The 14088-nt window shown below is 39.8% G+C and overlaps 1 protein-coding gene across 6 annotated transcripts in view; it reads right to left on the bottom strand.

Moving 5' to 3' along the window:
- Positions 1-14088, bottom strand: part of SNX27 (sorting nexin 27) — a 106870-nt gene that overhangs the window by 23777 nt on the left and 69005 nt on the right. For all 6 annotated transcript variants that reach the window (XM_063626303.1, XM_063626302.1, XM_063626296.1 and 3 more), the window contains exon 8: positions 4632-4721. In XM_063626303.1, coding sequence (XP_063482373.1) covers positions 4632-4721 — 90 coding nt within the window. The remainder of the gene's footprint in view (positions 1-4631; positions 4722-14088) is intronic.

Below are 14088 nucleotides of genomic sequence, written 5' to 3'. Positions count from 1 at the left end.
ACAGGATATTTTATAAATGTTCAATATTCAGCAAGACAAATACAGATATAGGGCAGTTTGTTTTTTTGTTTTTCGTTTTTTTTTTTTTTTTTTTTTTTGAGACAGACTCCGCTCTGTTGCCCAGGCTGGAGTGCAGTGGCGCGATCTTGGCTCACTGCAAGCTCCGCCTGCTGGGTTCACGCCATTCTCCTGCCCCAGTCTCCTGAGTAGCTGGGACTACAGGCGCCCGCCACCACGCCCAGCTAATTTTTTGTAGTTTTAGTCGAGACGAGGTTTCACCGTGTTAGCCAGGATGGTCTCCATCTCCTGACCTCGTGATCTGCCTGCCTCGGCCTCCCAAACTGCTGGGAATACAGGCATGAGCCACCGCGCCAGGCCGACAGTTTTTAAAGCAGAGACTCAATGCTTAACAGAGCAGAACACTTTAGGTGAATGGGTCAAGGTCCACTCCAGAGAACTCTCTGTTCTCCCAAACAACCTGCTAAGGGTCAAACCAGGTCCAAAATAGAAGTAAGGGACCGAGAGGAACCTCAAGAGCCAACTCTCCCAAAACCAGAATCAGAGTAGTGATTCTGAAGCACCTAATGTTCCAGAATCACCAGTGTGCTTTTTAAAAATAAAGTTCCCTACGTCCTACCCCCAGAGATTCTGGCTTAGTAAATGTGGGGTGGAGTCTAGAAATCTGCATTTTAAGCAGCTTCAAAAATGTCTTCCATGTAAGTAGACTGGAGACCACACTTTGAGAAAAACTGACATACATGCTGCCTTGTGTGAAATCAATACAAATTATGTAGAGAAACACAAAAGCTCTTTATCCGTTCAACAATGGCAAAATCAGGCCACTTCAACATAAGAAAAGCATAATTTACACGTCTACTGTTTGTGTGAGGAGACAGAAAGGGAGGGAGGGAGGGAGGAAGAGGAGAAAACATTGTTTCTTGTATATTATATTCTCAACCATCCAAATTTGAGATTCAGTCTAACTTTGTAAGTAAGTATAAAACAAAAATGTTTTTGATCACACTGGGTATTATAAACTATGCACAGATGTGAGCTCTCTTCTGTATTTGGAGATTTGGAGGACAGGGGAACTTACACAAAGCTTATTTATCTTCCAAGAATCTTGGCGTATTTTGTCAAGATTCTACTTAATAGCTGATAATCGGAATATCCCCATTTTACAGAAAAGAAACTAAAACTGAGAAGTTCATTGTGTTGCTGCAGTTCTTACAATGATGAGACAACTACTAATTGTAGTGATCTAGCCTAATCGTAGGCCTGTTCACCATACTTAGTTGCTATGGTTAATGGCATCAGGGCCTATGGGCTCAGAAGGGCCCATGTGAGAAGTTTCAATGTATTGACCATGACCTAATATTGGCTAGCCTAATGCCTTTGAACACTGATACTTGAATACATATTATACTTATAAAATTCAAACTTTGATGAGATTTTCTTCAAAATCTGACTATCATATCATGTGGCTAGTACACAGATATACGTGGGTACTAGGTTTTCAAGACAATCTAATTCCACAAACGTTTAAGCATATTTTATACACAATGGCAAAAGACCATGGGGAAACATATCTGTCTATCAACTATACTTGAGCTTTTACCTGGGTGATTACAAAGTATAAACAAGTCTAAAAATGACTTCATAATAGATTACTGTGTTTATTAAATTCAGATTTTCTATATTTTGCCATGGCACAATGCAAACCTATTTATTTCTCTCACACCTTGCACTGTGCCTGACACGTACTTGGTACTCAACAAATATGTTTTGTTGAATACATACATGGAAAGATAGTGTGTTTGGAGTACTATAAATGCAAAGAAACAGTATGTATTCCACACTGGTATTATCAGAAGATCTTATGAAATTATTTTGACTCTATTAACTTTTCAGTAACAAGAAAACTGTTGGCTTTGGCAAAGGCAAAGGATTACTGTAGAAGTTGATGGCCTGTTAGTATTTGGCCCTTTTCACCAAAAAGATGCAAATGTATTGGTCAGAATCATGTATTAATATATAGAAGACAATGCCATTATCTTAAAGAACAGGAGGAAGTCGTGTTTTAAAATTCTGTCTCACACATAGCAAAATTCTCCTAACCAAAATTCTGCCAAGATTTAATTACATTTAAAGGATTTTGCATTTTCTATATCAGCCTGCTGATACATAGAACACTGGTAAGATGGCTCCCTGATCTTTGGCAATTTTCTAAGGTAAAGAGATTTATTACTTTTCATCACATAAGTAACTAAAATAACTAACCTAGCTAGATATAAGATTACAGGCTAAGTTCAATGGCTGACTGGTTTGCGTTTGTTGTTATTGTTGTTGAGATGGAGTCTCACTGTGTTTTCCAGGCTGAAGTGCAGTGGCGCAATCTCGGCTCACTGCAACCTCTGCCTCCCTGCAACCTCCACCTCCCTGCAACCTCCACCTCCCGGGCTCAAGCGATTCTCTGGCCTCAGCCTCCTGAGTAGCTGGGATTATAGGCACATGCTACCACGCCCAGCTACTTTTTGTATTTTTAGTAGAGATGGGGTTTCACCATGTTGGCCAGGCTGGTCTCGAACTTCTGACCTCAGGTGATCCACCCGCCTCAGCCTCCCAAAGTGTGATTACAGGTGTGAGCCACCGCGCCCCGCAGCTGTTTGCATTCTTATTCCAACCAATTAATGTACATGAATCAATATTCTCTCCTGAAAAGTACACAGAAGGTACAAAAGAATTCAAATGACCTATCAGAATCATTACTAAAGAATGAAAATGATACAGACAGTCACTAACTTACAATGGTTAACTTAATGCTTTTTTGACTTCATGATGGTGTGAAAGCAATGTGTATGCAGTAGACATTGTACTTCGATTTTTTTTTTTTAACTTTTCTGCTGTCTTTACAAGTACCTCAAATTTTTGTTCAAAACTTTAAATAACTTTAGGCTTGGCGCAGTGGCTTACGCCTGTAATTCCAGCACCTTGGGAGGCTGAGGCAAGCGGTTCACTCAAGGTCTGGAGTTCGAGACCAACCTGGCCAACATGGTGAAACCCCATCTCTACTAAAAATACAACAATTAGCCAAGCGTGGTCGTGGGTGCCTATAGTCCCAGCTACTCGAGAGGCTGAGGCAGGACAATCGCTTGAGCCCGGGAGGCAGAGGTTGCAGTGAGCTGAGATCACACCACTGCACTCCAGCCTGGGTGACACAGCGAGACTCAGTCTCAAAAAAAAAAAAAAAAAAAAAAAAAAACAGTTTAAATAACTTTATTCTAAAATGGGCTTTGTGTTAGATGATTTTGCCTGACTGTAGGGTAATATGTGTTCTGATCACATTTAAGATAGGCTAGGCTAAGCTATAATGTTTGGTAGGTTAGGTGTATTAAATGCATTTTTGATTTAATATTTTCAACTTAAGATGTGTTTATTGGGATGTAAAGTCATCGTAAGTTGAGGAGCATGTATAATTGAAAAAACTTCGACTGCATGTGAATCTGCCAAGAGAGAAATTTAAAAATGGTATAACGAGTAGAAATTTTTATGTGTTCTTTACTAATTTTATTTTTGACAATTTCCATCCCTGTATGTATGGCAGATACAAATTGAAAATGAATTTAAAGCCATTTAAGGAATGCTCTAGGCAGCCCTGTTCAGCAAAATTTTTAGTGATGATGAAAATGTTCTATACCTGCACAGTCCAATATGCTAGCTATTCACTGTGCACATATGGCTGCTTAGCATTGAAATGTGGCTAGAGTAGCTAGAGAACTGAATTTTAAATTGTATTTAATTTAAATGAATTTAAATTTATATTTAAATATCTACATGAGTCTAGTAGTTATTGAATCAAATAGCACAATTCTAGGATGATATACTAACCAAGAGCACTACAGAGCATAAATGTTTAAGCAACTGCAGAAATGGAAGCTGTAAAAACAAATGATTTTGCTATTGCTAAATCATGACTAAAATAATTCCTAATGTTAAAAAGCTAAATATCAGGTCTTATACAATCTTATCTATATCCTATTGTAATGTTTTACATAACTTTTTAGTACTTTTTAATCAAAAAATAGTTATTATTAATAATAAAATTATGGGCCAGGCTCAGTGGCTCAGTCCTGTAATCCCAGCACTTTGGGAGGCCGAGGCAGGTGGATCATCTGAGCTCAAGAGTTCAAGACCAGCCTAGCCAACACGGCAAAACCGTGTCTCTACTACAAATACAAAAATTAGCTGGGCGTGGTGGCGCATGCCTGTAGTCTCAGCTACTCGGGAAGCTGAGGCAGGAGAATCGCTTGAACCCAGGAGGCAAAGGTTGCAGTGAGCCTAGATCACGACACTGCACTTCAGCCTGGGCAACAGAGCAAGACTCTGTCCCTCCCCCACCTCATCCCTCCAAAATAATAATAAAATTACATACCAATATACAGTAATTCAAGATCTTTGTGTGTTAAATGGAGAAACACAATGGACTTTGCATCAAGGTCCCTATTACCCTCCTTTTTTAAAATTAGTTAAGCCACTAACCAGGTTGTAATCCTTTCAAAAATGACTGGAACTATAGGTTTTAAAAGTAGGAAGGGGCATTTTATAAAGGGATTATAGGGACATAAACTTACCATGACCATTTTTCTTTGTTCGTATAGCTTCTGTAATTGATAGGACTTTTCTTCTGCTTTGATGTAACCTTTCTTCACATCATCAACTGCCTATCACCAAAACAGAAGTAGAGAAGAAAGGAGTGTAAAAATCATTATTATGTACATTATCGATGAAAACAGACACAGACGCATTTTCAGGAAATCTCTTGTCCACTTGGACCACCATCATTACCAGTGAACTACATATCACATGTCCAGGGATATGGTCTGGCTCTGTGTCCCCACACAAATCTCATCTCAAATTGTAGTCCCCACATGTCAAGAGAGGGACCCAGTGGGAGGTGACTGGATCATGGTCTGGTTTCCCCATGCTGGTCTCATGATAGTGAGGGAGTTCTCACAAGATCTGATGGAGTTTTTTTGTTTGTTTTGAGACGGAGTCTGGCTCTGTCACCCAGGCTGGAGTGCAGTGGCACAATCTCGACTCACTGAAACCTCCGCCTCCCAGGTTCAAGCGATTCTCTTGCCTCAGCCTTCGGTGTAGCTGGGACTACAGGCATGAGCCACCACGCCCAGCTAATTTTTGTATTATTAATAGAGATAGGGCTTCACCATGTTGGCCAGGCTAGTCTCGAACTCTTAACCTCAAGTGATCTGCCCGCCTTGACCTCCCAAAGTGCTGGGATTACAGGCATGAGCCACCGTGCCTGGCCTAGATCTGATAGTTTTAAAAATAGCAGTTCCCCTGCGTGTGCTCTCTCTCTCGTCACCTTGTGAAGAAGGTGCTTGCTTCCCCTTCACCTCGTGCCATGATTGTAAGTTTCCTGAGGACTTCCCCAGCCATGCGAAACTGTGAGTCAATTAAACTTCCTTTCTTGCACTTTGGGAGGCTGAGGCGGGTGAATCACAAGGTCAGGAGTTTGAGACCAGCCTGGCCAACATGATGAAACCCCGTCTCTAGTAAAAATACAAAAAATCAGCTGGGCATGGTGGCAGGCACCTGTAATCCCAGCTACTCAGGAGGCTGAGGCAGGAGAATCGCTTGAACCCAGGAGGCAGAGGTTGCAGTAAGCTGAGATCATGCCACTGCACTCCAGCCCAGGTGACAGTGTGAGACTCCATCTCAAAAAAGCACAAACAAACAAACAAAAAAAACCTTCCTTTCTTTATAAATTATCTAATCTCAGGTAGTGTCTTTATAGCAGTGTGAAAATGGACTAATACATCCAGTAACAGGTATACTTATTGGAATAACTAGCATTTAAAGAATATCTGGCACGTGCTCAAGCATTATTTTTGGTATATGTGAGAGATCTGGTTTCTCTTGTCAGGGGACTTAAATTCCAGTTATTTTATACACGTGTAAACAATTAGAGAGCACCGAAAGATGGTATATAATACTGCATTACAATGAAATAGCAAACATGTATGGTACAGACAGTGATATAGGCAGTCAGAATGGAAGCACTTATTGATAATTACAGTTATCAGGGAAGCCTTAGGTGGATCCCCAAAGAACAGAATGAAGAAGAGAAACTATAAGCTAAAGATAGGAAACAGGAATGAGTCTGTGCTTAAATACTCTGAGAAAACAGATTTGCCTGATTTAAATAAGGGAACAGGAGACAATTAAAGATAATGCTGGATAGGCAGACTAACACCAGATTATGAAAAATCCTAAAAAGTAGGCACAGGAATTTAGACTTAAGGAAATAAACAACAGGGAGCTAAAATAAGCAATAAAAAGTGGCTCCTTCTTTATTAAAGAAAGTTTGATTTGTGTTTGAAAGCCACATGAATTAACCTGAAGAGAATGAAATAAGGAAGATCAATGATGTTTGGTACTCAAGGTAGAAATCACTTCCCAGAGTCTTTTAAGGAAAGATAGTTGGATAGGCAAATGAGTTCAAGATTAAGATTAAGTCAAGAGGGCCAGGCGCGGTGGCTCACGCCTGTAATCCCAGCACTTTGGGAGGCCGAGGTGGGCAGATCACGAGGTCAGGAGATTGAGACCATCCTGGCTAACATGGTGAAACCCTGTTTCTACTAAAAATACAAAAAATTAGCCGGGGAGAGGTGGCAGGCGCCTGTAGTTCCAGCTACTCAAGAGGCTGAGGCAGGAGAATGGCATGAACCTGGGAGGCGGAGCTTGCAGTGAGCCAAGATTGTGCCATTGCACTCCAGCCTGGGTGACAGAGCAAGACTCCATCGCAAAAAAAAAAAAAAAGATTAAGTCAAGAGACTAATTCAACTTTTAGTTCTGTCACCTACCAATGTGCACTTGCATAAGTCATGTAAACCCTTTCACTGTGTAAAACTGGAATATCTCATAGATGTACAAGAAAAAGATGACAGATGTTAAGAGTTTTATAAAGTATATATCAGTAGCTATTATTAGTATCATTTAGCTATTAAGTTCTTCTAAGAACCGTACAAGGATATGAATGTCCTGCCAGGAAGTGACTAATAGAAAGATTATGCCAGTCTCTGCCCAACCTGGCCATACAAGTGAGGGCTCCGAGGATTATAGCCACAGAGGGGATGTTCAAAAAGAACCACCATGCAATGTCAATGTCCTGAAGATCCTGAACACTTTCCTCTTCATCACCAAAACACTCTACTGCTCCAGCCAAATTTAAACCAATTATTGAAAAGCCAGCAGAGAAGTAGAAGGGGGAAATAAATAAACAATACTGGTCTATCCAGTTTCCAAAGAAACTTACAGTGTTATTTAGCTCAGGGAAAAGGCTATTTTTCTTTATTTCTGTATTGTTTCGATGAGAATAAGAATATAAGAACACTGTCAGGGGTTTTGTTTTTACCCCTAATGCCTAGAACTATGTCTGACTCACATCAGTACTAATATTTGATGAACACTTTCCCAAGGCAGAGGTGGGTCACAGTGATTATCTACTCCAGCAATTCCAAGTGAGCTCTTTTACACATGGGGCAGTAAAAATGGTCTTCTTTCATTTCTAATCAAGAAATTGCTTACTCAGGTGTGGTTGCTCATGCCTGCAATCCCATCATTTTGGGAGGCGGAGGCGGGAGGATCACTTGAGGTCAGGAGTTCAAGACCAGCCTGGCCAACATGTTGAAACCCCATTTCTACTAAAATACAAAAATTAGCCGGATGTGGTGGAGGGAGCAGGTAATCCCAGCAACTCAGGACTCTGAGGTAAGAGAATCACTTGAACCCGGAAGACGGAGGTTACATCTCCGTGAGCCGAGATCATGCCACTGCACTTCAGCCTGGGAGACAGAGCAAGACTCTGTCTCAAAAAAAAAAAAAAAAAAAAAAAAAGATTACACTGCTTGACTAAGTGGAAAACATAAATATCACCACCCTAGTTTCCTTTTCTTCTTAAATTTTTTTAATTAAAGTAAAAGATGTATATAGTTTAAAAAAACAGGCCGGGCGCAGTGGCTCACGCTTGTAATCCCAGCACTTTGGGAGGCCTAGGCGGGCGGATCACGAGGTCAGGAGATCGAGACCACGGTGAAACCCCGTCTCTACTAAAAAAATACAAAAAACTTAGCCGGGCATGGTGGCGGGCGCCTGTAGTCCCAGCTGCTCGGAGAGGCTGAGGCAGGAGAATGGCGTGAACCCGGGAGGCGGAGCTTGCAGTGAGCCGAGATTGCGCCACTGCACTCCAGCCTGGGCGACAGAGAAAGACTCCATCTCAAAAAAAAAAAAAAAAAAAAAAAAAAACATATAGTACTAAAAGGCTCCTAATAAAAACAGCAGCCTCTTGATCCCAGAGCATCATTCCACAAAAGCAACTACTTTTAGGCACTTTAAGCAATTTATTGTGATAATCCTTCCATAATTCTAAATGGCATGCTTACATTGACAATTCCTGATTTACCAATTTTAGACATTGTTGACTTACTGTGTTGAAAATATTTGGTTTTAACTCTCTTGTAGCACCCAAACACTCCTACTTCCTCTTCCCCCAACTTCTCAATAAAAAATACTCAATGACTGCATTATAAATATGTAAACACTGTTCACAGCTAAGCTGTATACTATGCTATGACTTCCTTTCTTGCATAATTTTTTATTTCCTCTGAGGTTAAATGCCTCGTGTTTTTGTTTGTAACTTCCCATGTACCTATCACCAATTTTTCCTCCACAATAACCAAATACCAAAACTCTTTTACTTAGACATTCATTTTCTAAAAACTGTCAACAATTGTCATTTGCTGTGGTATCCTCCCTTGTTCTCTTTGTCCTTGCAAGTTTACGCTTTTTAAAATTCCACTACTGCTACTTTTGTGAGCTTTCAGGAAACAGCAGCTTAAATGTGTGTACACTTTGCCAGGTTTAGCCAGAATTTAAATATAAATGATTAATTTCTACCTTATTAATTTTTTAAGGAAAAGGCTCATTATTACCATTAGCATCTAACATATAATATCTCATCAATTTAAATGAATACATTATTTCATATTTTAACATTTCTGAAATTGGGATGTATCTTACAATCAATGATGTATCAGTTTACCTGACAGCTTTTTTCTCTTTCTTATCAATACATAAAATAATGGTGCATCTTATAACTGATAATATCTTAGAACTGTGAAATTCATTAAATATTCCTACCATCAAAATATGATACAAAAATAATTGAAATTAAGTAAGAGAAATTTAATATATTTTTCAAAAGATACAGTTGTTTACTTAGTCCATCAAAAAACAGCTGCCAGGCATGGTGTTTGTGGCCAGGTGCAGTGGCTCATGCCTGTAATCCCAGCACTTTGGGAGGCCAAGCTGGGTGGATCATTTGAGGCCAGGAGTTTGAGACCAGCCTGGGCAACATGGTGAAACCCCATCTCTACTAAAAATACAAAAATTAGCTGGGCTTGGTGATACACAACTGTAGTTCCAGCTAGTTTTATACTTCAAAAAGGCTGAGGCATAAGAGTCATTGGAACCCAGGAGGCACAGGTTGGAGTGAGCCGAGATCATCCCACTGCACTCCAGCCTGGGAGACACAGCAAGACTCTGTCTCCAAAAAATAAAAAACAAAACAAAAAAATAAGTCATTTGAGGTGGTGCAGTCACTATGGAAAACAGTATAGCAGTTCCTCAAAAAGTTGAAAACAGAACTGCCATATGATTCAGTAATCCCACTTCTGGGTATATTGAAAAAAGGATCTCAACAAGATATCTGCACACCCATGTTCACAGCAGCATTATTCACAATAACCAAGAAATGAAAGAAACCCAACTGTCCATGGATCAATGGATAAATTAAATGTGGGATATACACACAACATAATATTATTCAGCCTTAAAAAGGAAGGAAACCCTGTCGTATACTACCACAACACGTATGAAACTTGAGGCCATTATGTTAAGTGAAATAAGCCAGTTATTACAAAGGCAAATAGTGTATAATTACACTTACATTAAATATCTAAAGTAGTCAAATTCATAGAAACAAAAAGTAGAATGGTAGTTGCCAAGGGGGAGAGGAAAACAGGGAGTTGTTTGATGGGTACAGCGTTTCAGTTTTAATCTTTTGCAAGATTAAAAGAGTTTTGGGCCAGGAGCAGTGGCTCACGCCTGTAATCACAACACTTTGGGAGGCTGAGGTAGGAGGATCGTCTGAGGTCAGGCGTTCAAGATTATGGTGAGCTATGATCGCAGCACTGCACTCCAGCCTGGGTGGCAGACTGAGATTCTGTCCCCTCCTTTAAAAAAAAGAATTCTGGAGATCCATTGTACAACACTGTGAATATACTTAACATTATTGAACTATACACTAAAAATGGCTTAGAAATTTTAAAAATTATCAAATGGTATATTTTAAATATGTACAGTTTATTGTATGTAAACTATACCTCAATAAAGCTGTTTAGAAATCATCTGAGACAATAGGAAAGTTCAGAAAAGTTGCTGGATATAAGATACTGCTCCAAAAACATTAACTTTTCTAAATACTTAAATACTTTTGTCTTCTAGTTTTATACTTCAAAAAGCAATTTCACATGCTCTGCCCTCACTTAAATTTTGATAAGCATTAAAAAAAAAAAAAAAACAGCCAGGTGTGGTGGTTCATGCCTGTAATCTCAGTGCTTTGGGAGGTCAAGGTGGGAGGATTGCTTGAAGCCAGGAATTCAAGACCAGCCTGGGCAACATAGCGAGACACCTTCTCAATTTTTTAAATAAAAAATACATTTAAAATAAAATAAACAAACCCACCTATGAGACACACCACTATTCCCCTTTAACAGATAAGAAAACAGATCTCAGCAATGTTATGCAAAGGATTTACCCAATGTAGAGCTTATACTTGAACCAGATATTCTGACTCCTAGCTAATGATTTTTCTACTCCAAAAATACAAAGATAAAATATTCCATTCATAATAGCAATAAAAATATAAAATCCTTGGTGATTAATTTAAGGGGGCATTGGTAAAACATAAAACCATGTAATTTTTTGAGGAAACAAAAGTCAAGTTGAATAAAATACATACTTTATGCATCTATTATTATAATACAACATTTAATTAAAATGGTGATTCTTCTTCAGTAAACCATAAATTTAACAAAATTCCAATTGGAACAGTAATAGGATAGATACTTTATAAAGTGTTATGAAATGGGTTAAAAATTATTTGAAAACAAAAAATGGGAAAGAATATCAAGCCTTTTAAAAAAGGAAGGCTTAGCCTTACCAGATATTAAAATGTATTATACAGAAACAATAATCAAAAGGGAATACGGAGTCAAAAATAGAAATACAGATTAAGAGCAGAGAGATGCTAAACATAGGCCATACACACACACACACACACACATAAATTTAATGCAAGACAAGTTAAGCATAATGTATTAGAAATGAATCATTTAATGTATCCTGATGTGCTGTGTGGATAGCAATACCAAGAAAATTTAACTTAGACCAACCATTCATACTACACACCACAATAAACCTTGGGTAAATTAAAGCATTAAATATTAAAAATAAAATATTGTGACAAAAGCACACTAAATATAACTGTGCTATTGTCCTCTTATATTGAGGAAAGAAAATGTTAGTAGAAATCACAATGGAAAAGATGGATAAACATTGTTACACTAAATGTTAAAACTTCTCTAAAACAAAATTCCTGGCCGGGCGTGGTGGCTCACACCTGTAATCTCCGCACTTTAGGGAGCAGAGGTGGGCGGATCGCTTGAGCCCAGGAGTTTGAGATGAGCCTGGACGATATGGCAAAACCCTGTCTGTACAAAAAATACAAAAATTAGCTGGGTGTGGTGGTGCATGCCTGTAGTCCCCCCAGCTACTCAGGAGGCTGAGGTGGGAGGATCACCTGAACCCAGGAGGCAGAGGTTGCAGTGAGCCGAGATTGTGCCACTGCACTCCAGCCTCAGCAACAGAGCCAGACTCTGTCTCAAAAAAAAAAAAAAAAAAAGAAGAAAAGAAAATTAATAGCACTAAGATAAAAAGAAAAACAATGGAACTGAGTAAATATCTATTAAAATGGCAAAGACATAAAAGTTGAACAAAATACAGCAATTTTTGTACAGCAAGGTACAAAAACACAATCAATTAACAGCTGTATTCAAAAGAAAAATATGTCCAGGCACAGTGGCTCACACCTGTAATCCTAACACTTTAGGAGGATTGCTTGAGCCCAGGAGTTCAAGACCAGCCTGGGCAACACTGCAAGATCTTGTCTCTATTTTTTTAAAAAAGTAAAAATTAGCCGGACATGGTGGTGAGCACCTGTAGTTCTAGCTACTTGGGAGGCTAAGGTGGCAGGATCACCTGAGCCCAAGAGGTAGAGGATGCAGTGAACTATGATCACACCATTGCACTCCAGCCTGGGTGACAGAATGAGATCCTATTAAAAAAAAAAAAAGGCCGGGCATGGTGGCTCACGCTTGTAATCCCAGCACTTTGGGAGGCCAAGGTGGGCGGATCACGAGGTCAGGAGATCGAGACCACGGTGAAACCCCGTCTCTACTAAAAATACAAAAAAAATTAGCCGGGCGTGGTGGCAGGCGCCTGTAGACCCAGCTACTTGGAGAGGCTGAGGCAGGAGAATGGCGTGAACCCAGGAGGCGGAGCTTGCAGTGAGCCGAGATCACGCCACTGCACTCCAGCCTGGGCGACAAAGCAAGACTCCGTCTCAAAAAAAAAAAAAAGAAAAGAAAGAAAGAAGGAAGGAAGGGAGAGAGGGAGAGAGGGAGGGAGGGAGGGAAAGAAAGAAAGACACCAAAAAGTGATATTACAAGAGTTAATCACAGCATCATTTATAATCACATACTCAAAAAACACCCTGGCACTAGCCAGGCACACATGTAGTCCCAGGCACTCTACTTGAGAAGCAGAGGTGGGAGGATTGCTGGAGCCCAGGAGTCCCAGGCCAGCCCCAGCAACATAGGGAGAGCCCATCTCAAAATAAAACAAAACAAAACAAAACAAAACAAAAAAACTCTGGAACAAATAACAGGGAATGACTAAACAACATATACTACATTAACTCAGTCATAAATGATATATAAAAAACTGTATGAAAAAGAAGAAAAGAAAAAGGTTGTATCTGTATTAGAATTATAACTATGTAAAAATTATACATCCATATAAAGACCTAAAGCCAAATATACATGTAAATACTTGTAGGAAAAGTTCCTAAAAGAGGGCTTCCAATTAGGGATGGCAGATTAAAAACAAGTATCAACTCTTACTTCCTCCTAAAACCCCACTAAAATTTCGGTAAAGGAATAAACCCATGAGATCAAAGAGAAACAATCAGAACAAAATTTTGTAATCTGGAACACAGATATATAAGTAGTAACTTAAAAACCTGAAAAAAAAGATGGATTCCCTACCTAGTAGTAGGGGAAGTAGAGAACCACTCAAATTTATATCACAAAATTCCCAAAAGACCAAACACTTGGTAGCACCAGGTGGCCATCTAGGAGAGGTGGTAGATGTGGCTAAAATAAGGAGGACTGACCGAAAGCATATTTAAGAAACAATCAGTGCCGGGCGTGGTGGCTCACGCCTGTAATCACAGCACTTTGGGAGGCCGAGGCGGGCAGATTACAAGGTCAAGAGATCGAGACCACCCTGGCCAACATGGTGAAACCCCGTCTCTACTAAAAAATACAAAAATTAGCTGGGTGTGGTGGCTGGTGCCTGTAATCCCAGCTACTCAGGAGGCTGAGGCAGGAGAATTGCTTGAACCCGGGAGGCAGAGGTTGCAGTGAGCCGAGATCGCGCCACTGCCCTCTAGCCTGGCGACAAAGCGAGACTTTGTCTCAAAAAAAAAAAAAGAATCAAATTCTGAGATCCTTTCCTTTATTCCCTGGAACCAGATGACTGCCCTCTTCAATGCCAGTAGAAGACTAGTGATTTGGCTAGGCACCATGGTTCATGCCTGTAATCCCAGCACTTTGTGAGGCTGAGGAGAGAGGGCTGCTTGAGCTCAGGAGTTCAAGACCAACCTGG

Source organism: Symphalangus syndactylus, chromosome 12 (assembly GCF_028878055.3).
Source record: "Symphalangus syndactylus isolate Jambi chromosome 12, NHGRI_mSymSyn1-v2.1_pri, whole genome shotgun sequence".
Lineage (NCBI taxonomy): Eukaryota > Metazoa > Chordata > Mammalia > Primates > Hylobatidae > Symphalangus > Symphalangus syndactylus.
The sequence above is the reverse complement of the archived record's forward strand: the minus strand, read 5'-3'. Positions and strand labels throughout refer to the sequence as shown.